Source organism: Hyaena hyaena, unplaced genomic scaffold (genome assembly GCF_003009895.1).
Source record: "Hyaena hyaena isolate Hyena2069 unplaced genomic scaffold, ASM300989v1 scaffold_378, whole genome shotgun sequence".
NCBI classification, from domain to species: domain Eukaryota; kingdom Metazoa; phylum Chordata; class Mammalia; order Carnivora; family Hyaenidae; genus Hyaena; species Hyaena hyaena.
In genome coordinates this window covers 340653-359019 of record NW_024081009.1, presented here as the reverse complement: position 1 = coordinate 359019, position 18367 = coordinate 340653, and the positions used below count along the sequence as shown (strand labels likewise).

Genomic DNA, 18367 nt, shown 5'->3' with positions numbered 1-18367 from the left:
TGAGCGTCTTTGGAAAAGTGTCTATTCAAGTCTTCTGCCCAAACCATAAAAGACTTAAATACAGAGAACAAATTCAGGGTTGCTGGAGAAGAGGCATGTGGGGAGATGGACTAAATGGACGATGGGCATTAAGGAAGACACTTGCTGGGATGAGCACTGGGTGTTATATATAAGTGATGAACCAATACTACATTATTTGTGAACTACTCTACTTATTACATATTCCTAATTTTAAAACAATAAAAAGAATGTCTAAGAAATTTTACCATAACCTTGTTTACCCTTTAGAAAGTCCTTTCTTTGGGAGTCAGCAACTCTATTTTCTTGAATCCTACTTTTGGATAGAAAATTTTCAGCTATTTTGCTTTCACCCCCAAAACTAAAAGTTAAGCTGAAAGATGTAAGAAAAAAGTGAGGGTGGCAGGAATAAGAGAGTAGAAGAAGGAAAAGTCCAAGAAAGTGAAAGAAAAATATGTTCATATTCCATTATGGCACCTGCCACCGATTACTGGCTTTGCACTTAGCCACACACAGTGCTCTGAGAGTTTTCTCCCTTCCGTGGTTTCAGATTCATTGGAGGGTAAAAATCAGAGTTATCTCTAAGGCAGATCACTTAAAAGTATCTTTGTGAAGTGGCATGTTTGTACTATCTCTTTAAATCTCTATATCACTTCATCTGTGATGTCAATTGTGCCTTTTCTTGCAGATGATGGAAACATATATGAAAACAGATTGCTAGATTGCTTGAGATCTTTCAACGGTGAGTAATATGATGACAAGAAAGATAAATAAGATTCTCCCGCCTCACATTTGTTTTCTTATTTAGCTATTCTCTTGTGGCTGTTACCACCTCTCATATGAACAGATTCTGTATTTATTTTGCTGCTGTGAATATAGCTGCCTTGTTCAAATTATTTCATCTTGCTCATTAGTGAGTTTGGTTTTTGTCAAATTTAATTTAAGAGCATATTTAAATCTGGGTGTACATAGAAAACATGAGGTTTGGTAGGGGCATCTGGGTAGGGGCATCTGCTGTTAAGCATGTGACTCTTGGTTTCAGTTCAGGTCATGATCTTGAGGTTCCTGAGATCATGTAGGGCTCTGCACTGACAGCATGGAGCCTGCTTGGGATTCTCTCTCTCTTCTCTCTCTCTCCACTCCTGTCCCGCTTGCAGTCTCCCTCTCTCTTTCTCTCTCTCTCTCAAAAGAAATAAAATTTTAAAAAAAGAATTGGCAGTTGTTCTGGGCATTTCAGTGACTAGAAGAATGAAACTCAGCATTTATGCACTGCCTACCAGAAAAAAAGTTTTCACTTGGTTGTCTCTACCATTATAACTCACTGGAGAATGAATTTGTACTTTGTAGGATTGTCCTCCAGACCAAGGAAGAGGTTATAATTCTAATTTCACTTTGTCCACCTTTGTGCACTTGAATGTGTTCATTCCCTGATATTTTTGCATGGTGCATGACAATTAATTGAAATTTTTTCCTTTGGAGAAGGCATTAAATTTCTCTTGTATTCCCAATTCTTTCTTTAGGCGGGAAGGTTGATGTCAGTAACCTAGGAAACGTTTTGGAAAACATGAAAATCAAGTTCCCAGATAAGAAACTTAAAGACTTATCACAAAACCTACCAACTGATGGTGAGCATCATAGATATTAGAGACCTCTTAAGGGAAATTTAGACTTAAAAGCTTATGTATGAGAATTCCTAGAACTAGATCCGTTTGGGTGTTAATATGACTTTTTAACTCTTTAAACATGAAAGAATATTTTGATTCAGTGTATTTGCATTAATCTCAAGGTGCATGGTACATGTGTTAGAATGAGTTATAGGAGATAAGTATTACTTAAAAGAAGGTGAAGGAAGGCTTGTTCCCTGCAGGGAAGAGGTTGCTAATTTCACATTAACTACATGATTTAAGTATCTTTTAAATGTCATGTCACCCAGCGATACAATCCTGTTGGAGAAATAACTAAAAGGGTGTGACTTCTGGTTGACCACTGAACTGGACCCAGGCAACCAGAGGCTCCTCACTCCCTCCCTTGTCCCTGGAATATATGCTCTGCCAACCATTCCCACAGTGAGGGCCATATTCAAGGATGTTGTCTTGAAAGAACAATGTGTTTGAAACCTTCTGGACAGTATACTTGACTGAACCCAGTTAAGGTCTCTATATGAACTTTAAGATTCCAGAGGGTAGATGCAGAGATCTACTCATCTTGCTGGCTACCCAGGAGAATCCTTGTATGTAAGTTCTCTTGCTTATTAAAACTGCCACCTACCAATCTAGAATGGCCCGCCTCTTTCTGCCTTCTGTTGGGGGAAGGGGGGTGGTACAGTTTTAGATTTCATCCAGGTAGTTTCCAAGGTTGTGAATCAACGATTCCTCTATACCTATACATTCCTGATCCCCTCCTCCTGTGTTTTGGCACTAGTTTTCATTCTTATTCCTTCCTGGTCTACATTAGGAACTTTAAACAGCAATATTTTACTTTCTTTCAAATAGCCTTCTAGGAGTACCCAGCTGGCTCAGTCAGAAGAGCATGCGACTCTTGATCTCAGGGTGTGAGTTCAAGTCTCACATTGGGTATAGAGATTATATACATAACATACATACACATAAACAAAACTAGCCTTCTAATTCTCTTACTCTAATTACGAAAAAATGTAGTCCTCATATTCATCAAAAATACTAGTCCCTGCATTTCTACATTTGCTTTCAATACATAACTCCTTTTAACTTTATTTCTTTGACTGTCTAGCTACTCTCTCTGTCATATCTGCTGTACATAACTCCAGCATTTGATCACCTTAGTCATTCAAACCTTCATTCCTATTTCTGAGCCTTGCTAAAGAAAATCCTATAAACTTACAGATCAGTGCCCCTTCAAACTCATTTCCTCTTGGATAGTACAAGGACCTAAGAACATTTTAACCCCATTTTCCCCTTCCCTATATTAATGTTGTTTCATGTCTTTTAATACTATCTTGTGTATTTTTTCAACTCAGCAAAGCATTATTAGTAGCAACGTTTTATAAAGCCAATATTCATCAGATTTAACCACGTTTGCCTTTTCTTTGCTATTCATTCTTACTTCAGATCTTTTATTTGGGGTAATTTTTCTTCTGCTGCTAGTAATTTCCTTTATTTAGGGTCTACTAATGACACATAATGATTTGGGAAGGGTTCGGGGCCTGAAAGTATCTTTACCCTTACTTTTCAAAGATATTTTCTCTGGGTTTAGAATTCTTGATGGACAGTTATTTTTTTTTTTCCTCACACTGAAAATACCATTCCATTATCTTCTGCTTTATAATGTTGGTGATAAAAGTCAGCTATGAATCTATTGGTCTTTGGAGGGTACTCTTTTTTTTTCTTTTAAAATGTTTCTTTGTTTCCAAAGTTTCACTATAATGTGGAAGATAAGGATGGATTTCTTTTCACTTATTTTCCCTGGGATTCTTTGGGACTTCTGAGTCTGAAAATTAGAATCTTTCATCAGATCTAGAAAATTCTCAGTCATCATCTGTTCCAATATTGTCTGTATCCCATAGTCTTTATTTTCCCCCTGGAACTCCAATTAAATGTATACTAAACCATCTTCCTCTCTCCTCCATGACACTTAGTCCCTCTTCAGTATTTTCTATACTTTTCTTCCTGTGCTTCATTCTTGATAATTTTGCCTGACTTGACCTCCACTATGCTAACTCTTCAGCTATCTAACCTGCTGTTACATATACTATTGACCTCTTGTTTTAGTTTTTGTATTTCAATAAAAATACAAATAATAGTTTGTGGTGTTTGTATTCTTTTTTGTATTTTGTCTTGTATCCTTTTGGGGGGTTTTGTTTTTATTTGTTTTTAATTTTTTTTAATGTTTATTTTTGAGACAGAGAGACAGAGGGAGAGAGAGAGAGAGAGAGAGAGAGCAGGGGAGGGGCAGAGAGAGAGGGAGACACAGAATTCAGAGCAGGCTCCAGGCTCCAAGCTGTCAACACAGAGCCCAACATGGGGCTCAAACCCACAAACTGTGAGATCATGACCTGAGCCGAAGTTGGACACTTAACTGACTGAGCCACCCAGGCGCCCCTGTTTTTCATTTTTCATTTCCAGAAATTCTACTTAGTTCTCTTCTGAATCCAGTAGCTCAGGTTTTTAGTTTGTTGTTCCCTGCAGATATTTTCCAATTAAAATGGTTCTCTTATAATCTTGGCCTCGTAATTACAATTAATGAATTGTTCGTGGAGGTTCTTTTTGCCTCTTTTGTTTCTTCTGATTCTCACTTATGGTGTCCTTGTTTCCCTCTGTGTTTGGTTATTTACTATATGCTGTTCAATGTTTTGAAAAATTACTGTGAGAATTCTTCGAGACCTGAAATGAAATGCATTCCTCCAGAAAGGATTTGCTTTACTTCCTATTCATTTGAGTTTACTATCTGTCAGAGACATCTCAATGACTTTTCATTACTATTCCCCTCATAAGGGGAATATACTTTCCTCAGCTCTGCTAAATTAGTTACCACTACCTTACTTGCTTTCTAATTTCCAAATATTTGTGAAGTTTCTTGTTCACTGGTATCTCCTATATTGTTGTCCTTGTGAGTATATTCTTTTATTATTCCTTTCCTATCATTTTAGTGAGGTTTTCAGGAAGAAGAGGAAATAAATACTTGTGGAGAGTAAAGGTTTTGAAACATTACCCTAGCCGACAAATTGATCAAACTATTTTTTTCTGAGAAAAAAAATTAAATAACTGAAATCCACAGAGGGATCGCCAATTAAAAATCGAGAAGTGAGAGCCATTGGGTTTAGTCCTCAGGCTGGAGGATATTACGTACATCTGGAACAAAGATAAGCATTTACAAACCCAGATCAAATAAATAATACTCTGCTTCCCTCAGTGGTTCCCATTGTCATCATGTGCATGATGAGCTATTACACCTTTGCTGTCGATCCTGTGAAATCAGCAAAACTTTTCCTTGCTATTTTATTTTTTTTCCTTGCTATTTTAGAATAAAAAATAAAAGAGAGATTTCTGAAAGCGTGTCCTGATAGAGAAGCTCAAGAAGATCAAAGCTTTCTTCTTACCTAGGCTCAGTGAAACAAGTAATAAATAAAGGCTCCGTGAGGAAAGGAATCATGTTGCTGTTGTAACACCTAGTGCCTTCCCATATATGCAGATACTTGAAACTTTATAAATTATTTGTTGAATGAATGAGGAATTGAATTAGTTAAGTAATATGTTTCTTAGCCTCTCTGCAAGGCCCTCCACAAGGACTTTCCAGTTATGGTCATCAATGGACATTAACTGATAGTTAACTGGGAGTTTGATGTAAAACGACATTGTGCTATATATGTAGCAAGAGCCCCCAGGGTGCAAATCTACCAACTAAACATATGGAGATGGTATACTGGAAACTACCCTAAAGGAAGAATGGGATTCCATAGTAATAAATGGCATATGTTTTGGTAAGAAAATGCTAATATATGCATAATTTCTAAGTTTTCTTTTTCGTACCCTAAAATATACTGCATCTGCAATCCTGGAAAAATATACTGATTTCAGAGCTAATTCTGTCATTCTAACATGTTTCACTCCACTGTTTAATTTTTTTTAATTTTTTAATGTCTTTATTTATTATTGAGAGACAGAGAGAGACAGACTATGAGCATGGGAGGGGCAGAGAGAGGGAGAGACACAGAATCGGAAGGAGACTCCAGGGTCTGAGCTGTCAGCACAGAGCCCGTCGCAGGGCTCAAACTCACAAACTGTGAGATCATGACCTGAGCCAAAGTTGGATGCTTAACTGACTGAGCCACCCAAGTGCCCATCCACTGTTTAATTTTAAAGTCTTTAATATTACTTTGTGCAAAGCCTTATGGTGCTTACTGGGTTAGGATGTCTGGATGGAATACAAAATAAATAGAAACCTTTTTTTTTTTCAATTTAAAGACACTCACAATCTTTGAGTACATAATGAACATACCTATTAGAAAAAAAATGCAATAAACTAAACTAACTTGGCAGTGTCAATACTGGAAATGTTAAATGAAGAAATAGCTAGATTTAAATTTCTGAACTGGAACTTTTTGCTCTTGTTCCCAGCATCTGGGATAGTAGATGGCATAAACTGAAGAGAACAAGCCTGAGGAGGGAGATGTTACATGGTGTGTGGAGGTTGAGATATTAAAAGAAAGCAGCAAATAAATAGTGAAATAAATAATTAACATTTTTGAAGGGGCACCGGAGTGGCTCAGCTGGTTAAGCGTCCAACTTTGGCTCAGGTCATGATCTCACAGCTCGTGAGTTCAAGCCCCACGTGGGGCTCTGTGCCGACAGCTCAGAGCCTGGAGCCCACTTCGGATTCTGTGTCTCTCTCTCTCTGCCCCTCCCCAGCTCATGCTCTGTCTCTGTCTCTCCTCAAATAATAAATAATGAAAAATGTTTTAATAGTTAATATTTTTAGAGCATAGTTTTCCATTTCTTGCTAATTTGCATATGTGTATTCAACAACAAATCGTAAAGAAATATTCTTTTGCTCTATTTAACAATCATTCTCTATCAGTGCACAATTGTGTCTGTCTGAACCATGGCTTATATCTTTTTAGCTTCTGGGATGGCTGATCTGCATGAACTGCTAAAAGAAATAAAGAAATTCACAGGTGAGCAAGATGTTTTGTGAAAAGAAATAAAACAAAGAAAATACTTCACATTCACATACATATTTAAGGTTGTGTTTTCTTATTCTGTCATTGACTGTTAACTTCTCCTTTTTTGATGATTAAAATTTTATTCTAATGACATGAAGATTACATTGGATTATTTATGTTTTGGCAAAAATGTTGCACTGTTCTCTTTATAACAAGTCCTATATTCTCTGAAATTTCATTTTTATTTTGTGATTCATTCCAATGGGCAACACACCTGTTCATTTACTTAAAATATTTAATTACCATCTACTGTAACCCAGTAAATGTTAAGGTGAAACTTTGACAGGGATACAAATAATGTGGTCAGGGTAGATAATCTATCTCCCAAGTCAGGCAAAGCAAAGAGTAACAGATTTCAGTGATGATAATACAGTTAAAATTGGGTAGCTGTCTTTATATAACTTAGATCACTTTGCCTCCTATATATTCCTTTCTATGATCTGGGTTAACTCCTCTGAGGTCATGAAGAGCATTAGGAATAAGTATTTTATTTAGAACTCAAGAAATACTTTCTGATAACTATAGATAACCCTTTTTTTCTTAGTTTATTGTCAAGTTGGTTTCCATGTAACACCCAGTGCTCATCCCTACAAGTGCCCTCCTCCATGCCCATCAACCCCCTTCCCCTCTCCCCCACCCCCATCAGCCCTTAGTTTGTTCTCAGTATTCAAGAGTCTCTCTGCTAGGAATTTACCCAAGAGACACAGGAGTGCTGATGCATAGGGGCACATGTACCCCAATGTTCATAGCAGCACTTTCAACAATAGCCAAATCATGGAAACAGCCTAAATGTCCATCAACGGACGAATGGATCAAGAAGATGTGGTTTATCTATACAATGGAATACTACATGGCAATGAGAAATAATGAAATCTGTCCATGTGTAGCAATGTGGATGGAACTCGAGGGTATTATGCTGAGCGAAATAAGTCAGGCAGAGAAAGACAAATGTACTGTATGTTTTCACTTATATGTGGATCAGAAGAAACTTAACAGGGGACCATGTGGGAGGAGAAGGGGAAAAAATAGTTGGGGAGAGGGAAGAGACAAACCATAAGAGACTCTTGAATAGATAACCCTTTTAAGCTTAGACACTTCATCATTTGGAGTCAGTAGGCAATTGTCATCTGTTACCATTCCCATCTTTTAAAGGAGGAAAAGTTGAAGCCAAGGATATACACAAAGTACTGGGAGACATGGGAATAGAGCTCACAGATAGAGAGCTCAGGGGGCTGTTGAAAACATTGCCTATTACTGGTAAGTGGTTTCTATATCACTGTATATGTAGAGTATATCCCTGTGCTAGTGTAAACTTTAATGTGAGAACATCTAAAGAATGGACCCATCTGGTTTCCTATAAAATTCTAAAAGACAAAAAAGACCAACACTTAGTTGTAAAGAAATTAGGCCTTTGGCTTTTAGGTTTACTGTTTTGGGAGGCTATGATATCTTCAAACATAGTTCCTGCCCTTAAGAATATCATTACTCTAAAAAAAAAAAAAAGAATATCATTACTCTGAGGTGAATGAAGATTAAGCAGGGCAAAGACCAAAAGAAGGCTAAATTAGCAGGTAGTAAAGGAAGGAAAAGGAGAAATCAGGATGGAGGAAAATGTGTATCTATTTCAGTGTAGAAGAATGGACAGACTGTCCACATTAAAAAATTTCTCTTTGTCTTATTTTTTTCTTATTTATTAAGAGGTATGTAGGCCCGGGGAGTGTAGGCATGCAACTTAAGATGATATTTTTAATGTATGTATTTATGAAAGTTCACTCTTCCTACTCCTGGTCCATATAACCTTTATAATTTTTTGTACCTTAAATGTGTCTAATTTTACAGCTGATGGGAAGGTAGAGAAAAATACATTACTCGATCATATACAAGCTTTTCCTGGTAAGTGAGAATCTCAACAAGAAGACAAGTAATACTAAGATCTACAAACTTTACCTTAGCTTTTAAAGACCTTATCGTTATACAATAACTAGGTTATTGAGTTTATTATCCCATTAGCCTGTAGATCTACTTTAGATGCAACTACATCCAATGTGATAATTTATAATTCTCTGATACTAAAAAAGTTTCAAAAAATCTATTTGCTATCCAGAGCTCTAGTTAGACAATAATTCATCGGATTCTATATGTAGAATATATATATATATATATATATATACACACACACACTGAATAGATTCTGAATCTATACTATATAGCCACTATATATGGTCATATATGTATATATACATATATGTATATATACATATATATGAATACTACATACATATATATATAGCCACTATATATGGCCGTGTGTGTGTGTGTGTGTGTGTGTGTGTGTGTGTGTCTTTCCTGCAAACTATATAAAGGACCCCTGAGATGAGATTGGAGGAATATATCCTATTCTTAACTTCTACAATAAATTTCTATTGTGGAATGTGTTCAACATGTACCACAGGTAGCCCTAAACAACATTTTGTTTTCTTTTTTTAATTATTGTGCTGTGGATTTGTTTCATTCAGTTGATGTGTGAATATAGCCAGTCGGTTCCTATTTTCATCCCTATTCCTTCTTCCCTAAGGTGGAAAGTATCGCGCCTCTAAAATGCAAGGCATCCTGGAAAACTTGGGCTATGAGCTGGACGATGAGGAAGTTGAGGACCTGCAGAATCGTCTGCCACATGATGGTAAGCTTTTGGTTCCACCTTTAGGGAAAGTGAGCTCCTCTAATAAAACCTCCAAATGTATTCATATGGGAAAAAATGTATCCTCTCAGATCATTATTGTTTAAATCAGTAAGCTGTTAAAACAGTGACACCCCGCAGAACTAAATTCCTAGATGCCAACTAGAAGTCGACAGACCTAAGAAGCAGGTAGAGAAATAAACAAAGGAAAGTAAAGTCAAAGAAGAAATTTTAAAATCAGTGATCACTTTCCCAAATCTTTCCTTGTCTTGAAGATTACTATCAGGTGGGAGATAGTTTTCACTGGCCCTGTTTCTGTCTGACTTCCTCTAACATTGTCTGGATACATGTACCCCACACTTCTTGCTCCCCTTTCTGGAAGAACTCTTTGGTTCTTTCTTTTTATTTGTTTTTTTGTTTGTTTGTTTGTTTTTGTTTTTTTAATTTTTTTAATGTTTTATTTATTTCTAGGAGAGAGAGAGAGACAGTGTGAGCAGGGGAGGGTCAGAGAGAGAGGGAGTCACAGACTCTGAAACAGGCTCCAGNTATATGTGCAAATATATGGTATCTGTCCCTCTCTGCCTGACTTACTTCGTTCAGCCTAACACCCACTAGGTCCATCCATGTTGCCACACATGGCCAGATTTCATTCTTTCTCACTGCCATGTAGTATTCCATTGTATAAATATGCCACATCTTCTTGATCCATTCATCAGTTGATGGACAATTAAGTTCTTTCCATGTTTTCTCTCTCTCTCTCTCTCTCTTTTTTACCAATAGTTTATTGTCAAATTAGTTTCCACATAACACCCAGTGCTCATCCCCACAAGTGCCCTCTTCCATGCCCATCCCCCCTCCCCCCCACATCCATCAGTCTTCAGTTTTTGTCAGCATTCAAGAGTCTCTCATGGTTTACCTCTCTCCCTTTCCCCCACCATTTCCGCCCTTCTTCTCCCCCTTGTTCCTCACTTAAGTTCCTCCTAATCCTCCTATACGTGCAAACATATGATATTTGTCCTCTCTGCCTGACTTATTTCGCTCAGCATAACACCCTCAAGGTCCATCCATGTTGCTACACGTGGCCAGATTTCATTGTTTCTCATTGCCAACAATGAAGCAACAGAAAGAGAAATCAAGAAACTGATCCCATTTACAATTGCACAAAAAACCATAAAATACCTAGGAATAAACCTAACCAAGGATACAAGAGATCTGTATGATGAAAACTATAGAAAACTTATGAAGGAAATTGAAGAAGACACAAAGAAATGGAAAACATTCCATGCTCATGGATAGGAAGAATAAATATAGTTAAGATGTCATGACTACCCAAAGCAGCTCAGGTTTATGGTTTCTCCCTTGTCCACAGCGCCCAGAGTGTGCTCTGAGGGCGCTGCCTGTTTACTCTCACCACCGCACTCGCTCACAAGGAGCTTGCTGCAGAGTTGGGAGGAGGTACGGGCTTAGCACTCAGGGTGTTGGAGGTGTCCACACAGGCCAGACGTGGGGTTCCTCCAGTGAGGTTCTCGCAGCAGCTCATGGACAGGCTCCTCTACTGAGTCTGAAGGCAGTCAGCAGCAACCACACCCGTCGAATGCTCTTTAATATTATCTGCCTATTCCTGATCTTCCTTTCTCCAGTCATGGAGGCCCCACCTCAACACTTGGGGTGCTGCAGGGGAGAAACTGGCTTCTCTAGCAGCGTTCCACACAGCTGGGGTAGCTGGACGGCCACTCGCAGCTCTCCCATCCCTCTCGGGAGAGATTGCCACCAGCTAGTGTAGCCCTGCGCTGTGCTGCCTGGAGGGTAGGGCCGCACTGACAAGATTCCTCTTACCCTCTCCATTGCGTCCAAACTCCTGTGGAGGGCCGGCATCTCTCCTCAGGAAAGGTGGACCTCCACGAAGCCCCACTCACTGTGGGTGTCTGCCCAGGTCTGCACTCTTCTGGATTTTCTTAACCACGGGGGGGTTGTGGATGATTTGCAAGTTCCTGCTGGCTCTCCAGCCTGTACCAAGGTCTGTCTACCTGTTACCCAATACCCATGTGGCAGATTCCTACTGGGTTCCTTGGCATATGGTGCTGGATCCCACAGCTCCCACAGAGGTACTTTTGTTCATGGGGGGGTGGGGGGGTGCTGAATTTGGTTGTTAGAAAGGGGGAAAAAAAGGAGGGACGTCTTATCCTACCATGATGCTGCCATTATTCCTCAGTAATTACAAAGTATTAAATGCCTGCTTTATACCACAAACAATATTTGACACTTGAAATATGTTATCAGTAGTCCTCAAAACAACTCTGAAAAATAGATTGTAATCCTAGTTTCTCTGACATGGAAATTGAGAGTCAGTCACAGAAGTTAACTGCCTTGACCAAAGCCACACGGCTGCTAAGTGGCAGAATGGGGATGTCAACCCTATAGAAGCCTAACTAGGTTTATATATCTTCAAAGGTTTGCCCTTTGTACTAAATAATACTGCCTTGTATAAGAGAGGGAAGCAGGGCTACATAGACTGTGGTAGGGATGATACCCTCAGGGGAGCTGTGTGATGTGGTCCTAGAAACGAGGGTTTTCAACCAGTAAGTACACAAATGAGAGATTCAGAAAAGTCTAGAAATCTTGGTGGCTGTGGAATTGGAAGGTTAAAGAATGTGCTGAGTAAAGGTTGCCTGCAGAAGTAACCACCTATAACATTTTAGGTAGGTGAACACATTGATATTACAGTGTAAATTGCTTTTAAATCCTGTAACAGTAAGGTGGCCAAACATCAGAATACTCCTGCATTCCAAAGTAGAGCAAGCCAAGGGGAAAACAGGACCAGCAATGCTTTTAAAACTTGCAGCACTACTGGGATTTACCCAATGAATACAAAAATACTAATTCAAAGGGATATGTGCCCCCAATGTTTATAGATGTATTATCAACAATAGCCAAATCATGGAAAGAGCCCAAATGTCCATCACCTGATAAATGGATATTTACAATGGAATACTACTCAGCCATAAAAAGGATGAAATCTTGCCATTTGCAATGATGTGGATGGAGCTAGAGGATATTAGGCTAAGCAAAATAAGTCAGAGAAAGACAAATACCATATGATTTCACTCGTGTGGAATTTAAGAACCAAAACAAAAGATCATAAAGGAGGAAAAAATAGACGGGGAAACCAAGAAACAGACTCTTAACTATAGAGAACAAACTGATGATTACCAGAGGGGAGATGGGCAGGGGAATGGGTGAAATAGGTGATGGGGATTAAGGGGTGCACTTGTAGTGATGAGCATAGGGTGATGTGTGAAGTGTTGAATCAATAAATTGTATACATGAAACTAAAAAAATAAAATGAAAATAAATTTAAAAATAAAACTTCCTAGCACTTCTCTATATAGAATTTTATATTTTATACTGCAAGTCCTTCTTCTTTGCTATATATTTATCATATATAAAATTTTATTCTTGGAGTACCTGGATGGCTGTCAGTTGGGTATCCGACTTTGGCTCAGGTCATGATCTTGCACTTTGTGAGTTCGGGCCCCAAATCGGGCTCTGTGCTGACAGCTCAGAGCCTGGAGCCTGCTTCAGATTCTGGGTCTCCCTATCTCTCTCTCTCTCTCTCTGCCCCTCCCCCATTCATTCATTTATTCATTCTCTCTCTCTCCCTCTCTCTCAAAAAAAATTTTTTTTTAATTTTAATTAAAAAAAGTAAAACTCTCTTCTTCAATCCCATGCTCTTATGGGATAAACTTCTAAATTTCAGTGTTTTGTTCCACAATATGAGGTCTTTATAATGTTTTCTGGGTCTGAGTCATTATGGCTGGGTCTCATCTGTACCTTATTTTACAGATACAAAGGTTAAACTGAATATACTCATGGAAAATGTAGAGCCATTCATAGGTGAGTGAAAGCTTATAGGAAAAACTCATTATTAATAGCAATATTCTGATGCTTTCCTGTCATGGTTTGAAACATTTTATTCCTATAATACTGACATTATTAGTTTTCTTGGTATATTAATGGTACCTTTTATGCAATGATCCAGATTAGCTTTGAGTTATATGCTTTTTGAGCAAAACTACTGAATTTTTATGTCTTAGTAAAATATCCTGTGTTCTCTGGATTTTTTTTCACAAATACACATCACTTTCCACTGTTTAAACAGCCAAAAAAAATCTATGTTGCCACAATAATTGGCATGATAAAACATTGGTATAAATCTTTTTCTGAATAATATATCATACGGGCAAAAAAAGTAATATAGACACTGTCTTAAAGAATTACTTACATAGTCCTTTATATAAGCAATTCTAGTCTCTTATACAACTCCCATTTCAGTGTTGATTTACCTCATTTTCATTAGAGCATTCAGAGGGGTTTTTTTTTTCCTCTCTAGAATTAGAAGATTTAGTTCTGTTTCTGATCTTCCCTTAGAGTCTTAACTCAGTGTTTTGACCAACCCTGCTCTTAATTCTGCAATTAAACTTAGATGAAATTCATAATTTAGAATCATTCATCACCCTTACATTTTTCATCAGTCATAATTTCCATCTCTTCAAAGGAACCAAGATTAATGTTGATGAAGTAGATGACGTTTTGAAAAACATAGGAATAGAACTCACACCTAAGGAGCGCTGGAGGCTGCTAAAAACACTGCCAATTACTTGTGAGCATTTCTGATACGGCTTTGCCTTTAGGAGAATGCGGTTTGAGTGTATATATCATTGGGGTAGGTGGGGACTCATAAAACATTTATTAAATACATATTTATGTTCAATGCATTTATTGAGTACTTTTTAGATTATGGGATTAAAGACAAAAATCCTTGCCCTCACAGAGGCTACCATAGGGGATGGAGCTTACTCAATTGGGATTTAGCTTGAGGACTTCATAAAGAAATTAAGATTTTTAACTTGGTAAATTTTAATTTAGTATATTAATTTTGAAGTGTCTGATAGCCCTAAAGCATAAAGAGAAAGTCACGTTAAAAAGTGTCATATCCAAGAGGTGAAAAGTTTCAGAACTGTAAAATGGATACATTTAAAACCTTCCTCTATTCCTTCCCCTTATTCTTTTTTTTTTTAATAAACATGTACTTTTTTTAATGTTTTTTATTTTTGAGAGGGGGAAGGGGCATAGAGAAAGGAAGACAGAGGATCTGAAGTGGGCTGCATGCTGACAGAGAGCCTGATGCAGGGCTCAAACTCACGAACTGCAAGATCATGATTTGAGCCCAAGTTGAACTCTTTAACCAACTGAGCCACCCAGGTGCCCCCTCTTTCCCTTTTTCTTAAAGCTAAAGAAGGGAAGGATGTGTGGATAAGAAATTAGATAAACCTGTAAGGCAAAGCATGTGACATTGTTGTCTTTATGAAATAGACTCTACTCTTGTTAGGAGTTGCTGTATCGCTTTCTCTAAGACCTCAATTATGACCTCTCTTATAGCTGATGGAAAGGTATATCACAATCGGTTGCTAGATGGTTTAAAGACTTTCCAAGGTAAGTGATAAGCTTAATGATAACAATAGCTTATTTCTCTTGATTATAATGCCAGGTACTATCCTAAACACTTTATGTCTAGTAACTCAGTTAATTATCACAAAAACCCTATGAGATACATACTTAAATTAACACCATTTTACAAATGGGAGGTATTAACCAACTAACTTGCCTAAAGTCACACAGTTTGAACTTAGGAAGATTTGAACCCATATTCCTAACCACTCTGTTATTAACCTTTTTATTCCCCTTTATGACTTATAATTCAAGTTCAGGTAACCACTAAGTTGGTAGAAATAGTTTACTGTTATAATGGCAGGTTTCAAATTCAGCAACCAGAATTGTGGCTATTGTTTCTGACATATTCATCCATTATGTCTTTTTTAATTATTTTTAATGTTTATTTTTGAGAGAGAGCATGAGCAGGAGAGGGGCCGAGAGAGGGAGACACAGAATCCATAGCAGGCTCCAGGCTCTGAGCTGTCAGCACAGAGCCCAATGTAGGGCTCGAACTCACGAACATTGAGATCTTGACCTGAGCCGAAGTGGGACATTTAAAAGACTGAGCCACCCAGGGGCCCCATATTCCTCCATTATGAATAATAATGAAAAATGAAGAAGAAATTTCATTTCTTTTCCTGGCTTTAGATGTCTATAACAAATTTCAACAGAGTATGTTATAGCATATGGAAGGGAGATGTTCTTTTCTTCACATTCCCCAACTCTGTCCCCCTCCGCCTTAGTTTTATGTTTTCCTTGAACATCTGCATTGCAACTTTGCTTTTCTCCCCCAACCCCATTGGGGTTTGGTGTATACTTAATATACTTAGAATTCTTTTTAATATTAAGCATAATTTCACATTTTTATTCTGCCTCTTTCTTTATTAAGGAGGGAAAATTTTAGAAAATAAACTAGAAACCGTTCTGAAAAACTTGAACTATAACCTTGAAAATAAAGAGATCAAAGATCTACGGAATCATTTGAACGTTGACAGTGAGTATTTCATTTACCACTTAGCACTTCCTTTCAGAAAAATCTTTGAAATCTTCTCATGAAATCTGAATATTCTTATTCAATTTCACTTAGAAAATTAAAAGCACTTGTAGAGTTATAATCCTCGAGGATGAGAAATAGGACTACTTATTATCATTCTCAATATTGTAAGAGGATCAATAGGGTGCTGGTAGATTTCAGTAGGAAATCTACTGGTAGGAAAAGCAAAACAGCACTTTAGAGAAAACAAGAGTTATTGAAATTAGATGTTAGAAAAGATCAGAGATTGACAAAACCAAATGAGGGGGTAAAAAAAAGGTTTGGGATTGTCCAACAAATAATGTACAAACCAGAGGTGATCATATTCTGATTTAACAAATATGGATGTCAGGTTGGGTTGAAATAGAGGCTCAGTAATATCTGACGTTAGACTAGTAATATGGCACCAGAGAGCTATCTTTTAAGTGTAAAGGATCAAATGGAAAAGACTTAAAGATCCAATTTAGCATGTTAAAACACCCTCTTTAGAATTCTGGAAGGTTGTTGGATATTAAAAACAAAATTAAAAATCAGCAAATTTCCTCTAGGTAAGGAATGACAACTTAGAAAATTTCATGGAAGGAAGGGATCCTATTCCCAATAGCAATACATATTTTGTTTATATACAATTTGTGATTTATATTTCAGATAATGGAAGGATTTCACTGAACTCCTTTATGAATACAGCAAATTTATTTTCCGGTGAGTGAAAAGTAATGAGGAAAACATGAAGAATCAAGATCCTTTGTTGTATGTACATACCATGTTTTAATTGTATATCCCGGTATTCCAAAACTATTCACAAGTCTTATTTCACCAATATACTGATGGAATGGTTGTTTTCAAGAATATAGAGGGACTTTTTATTACCTATGGTTTTAGAAGTATCATTTTTTAAGAAGTCTATTTTATTATAGACTGGTTGGCTTGTCTCCACTTTTTAGAGCATCAATAAAAGCATTCTTTTGACAAGTCTTAAAGGAAAACATGTTATCTTTTAAGCCCCTCTTGTGATGCAGTTAGATAAGCCTCCCTGTATCCTTGTTCTTCTGAAGTTATATCTCTAGCAAGTTAAGATGCTGCTGTGTAATGCATGAAAATGTTCACATATCATATTTCTCATCTTTTTAAAGGTGGTAAAATTAATGCAAGTGACACACAGCTTTACCTGGAAAATGTAGGTATTGAATTAACCAGTAGAGAAAGCCAGGATTTACTGAACATACTTCCATTGGATGGTAAGCATTTCAGGCATTGCTGTGGATTTCAGAGAATATTGGGCTTAAGAGTTTTTGTATAAAATTGTAGAAGTATGACTCTTTAAAATCCTATTAAAAATTGTAAAAGGGGTGACATCAGCAACATGATATGTATGTTCTTCCTCCTTTTTAATCACCCTTCTTAATCAGTGAATGGGAAAGTGCCTGGCTGACTCAGTTGGAAGAACAAAGGATTCTTGATCTCTGTTCCTGAGTTGGAGCCCCACACTGGGTGTAGAAATTACTTAAATAAATAAAACTTTTTTTAAAAAAATCAATAAATTGAGCATTCACACACAAACAAGAGTGCCTTTGGGAGTGTTTTGGGAACTACCACCTTACTCCAAGGGACCCAGAAGGAGCATCACCAACCAATGCAACTGGTAAGAGACAGCCTCCATACAGGGCCATACGCAGCCAGCAAAATTGCGAACACTGCTGTCAGGCAAAAATCAGATGAGAGCTGACCCAGCCAGGCATGAGAGAGAACCTGCAAAAGTCTAGCCTTCCTGGAGGGAGACTCCAACCCACCATCAGAGAAAAAGAAAGAAAAATATGAGATTGGTCACAGTGCAGGCAGTAAGAGAAACTTCCCTGGTGCCAGTCTTCCCGAAGGAAATAATGCGCAGGAGTGATGTATCAGCCCCAGTGACCTCTCCCATAGGGGAAAGGAAAGCAGTGAGTGAGTGCCTGGCTCCCGCCCAGAGCAGGACCAGCTGGGAAAAAACATTTCTCTCCATTGGCACCCAGCGGACTAAGGCGGAAACTCTGTGACTGGGAAAGAAGCAGAGATGAACTTCACCTGGCGGTGTAGAGATTGTGCTCAGCCGGAAGTCAACCCATGAGCCTCTAGGAATACCACACCTGGGGTCTCCCTGTAGTTCTCAGGCGCCCCCAGTGCCGAAGTGCTAAACCCACACCTCCCCTTATACTGCTGCTAGGTCCTTGTGCATTCGTGACAAGTGCGTCCTCTATAACGAGCTCCAGTAGTAAGCATGCTCAGAAAACCAGCCGCCATGAGTGGCAAGAGAGAAACCACAAACTTGAGCTAGAGCGCCACCTGGTGCAAAACAAAAGTTTTCAATAGTCAACCTGGTGCATTCTAAAGACCAGAAAAAAATCTATGAAAGCTTAAAATGTGGCCACAAAGTCATTCTGACAAGTATAAGGTAACATCTCTTTGTGGTCCT

General features: G+C 38.0%; 2 protein-coding genes across 2 annotated transcripts in view; both read left to right on the top strand.

Moving 5' to 3' along the window:
* LOC120244243 overlaps positions 1 to 11175 on the top strand; it is a 199136-nt gene extending 187961 nt beyond the window's left edge. The window contains exons 61-67 of the mRNA XM_039250636.1: positions 707 to 760; positions 1539 to 1643; positions 6614 to 6667; positions 7868 to 7972; positions 8555 to 8608; positions 9291 to 9472; positions 10762 to 11175. Coding sequence (XP_039106567.1) covers positions 707 to 760; positions 1539 to 1643; positions 6614 to 6667; positions 7868 to 7972; positions 8555 to 8608; positions 9291 to 9472; positions 10762 to 11175 — 968 coding nt within the window. The remainder of the gene's footprint in view (positions 1 to 706; positions 761 to 1538; positions 1644 to 6613; positions 6668 to 7867; positions 7973 to 8554; positions 8609 to 9290; positions 9473 to 10761) is intronic.
* A 2065-nt stretch (positions 11176 to 13240) lies between these two features.
* The window catches only part of EFCAB3 (EF-hand calcium binding domain 3), a 122509-nt gene continuing 117382 nt past the window's right edge, over positions 13241 to 18367 (top strand). Inside the window, exons 1-6 of the mRNA XM_039250638.1 lie at positions 13241 to 13286; positions 13948 to 14052; positions 14832 to 14885; positions 15775 to 15879; positions 16567 to 16620; positions 17052 to 17156. Of these exons, the coding sequence (XP_039106569.1) occupies positions 13262 to 13286; positions 13948 to 14052; positions 14832 to 14885; positions 15775 to 15879; positions 16567 to 16620; positions 17052 to 17156 (448 nt within the window). The 5' untranslated portion in view covers positions 13241 to 13261. The remainder of the gene's footprint in view (positions 13287 to 13947; positions 14053 to 14831; positions 14886 to 15774; positions 15880 to 16566; positions 16621 to 17051; positions 17157 to 18367) is intronic.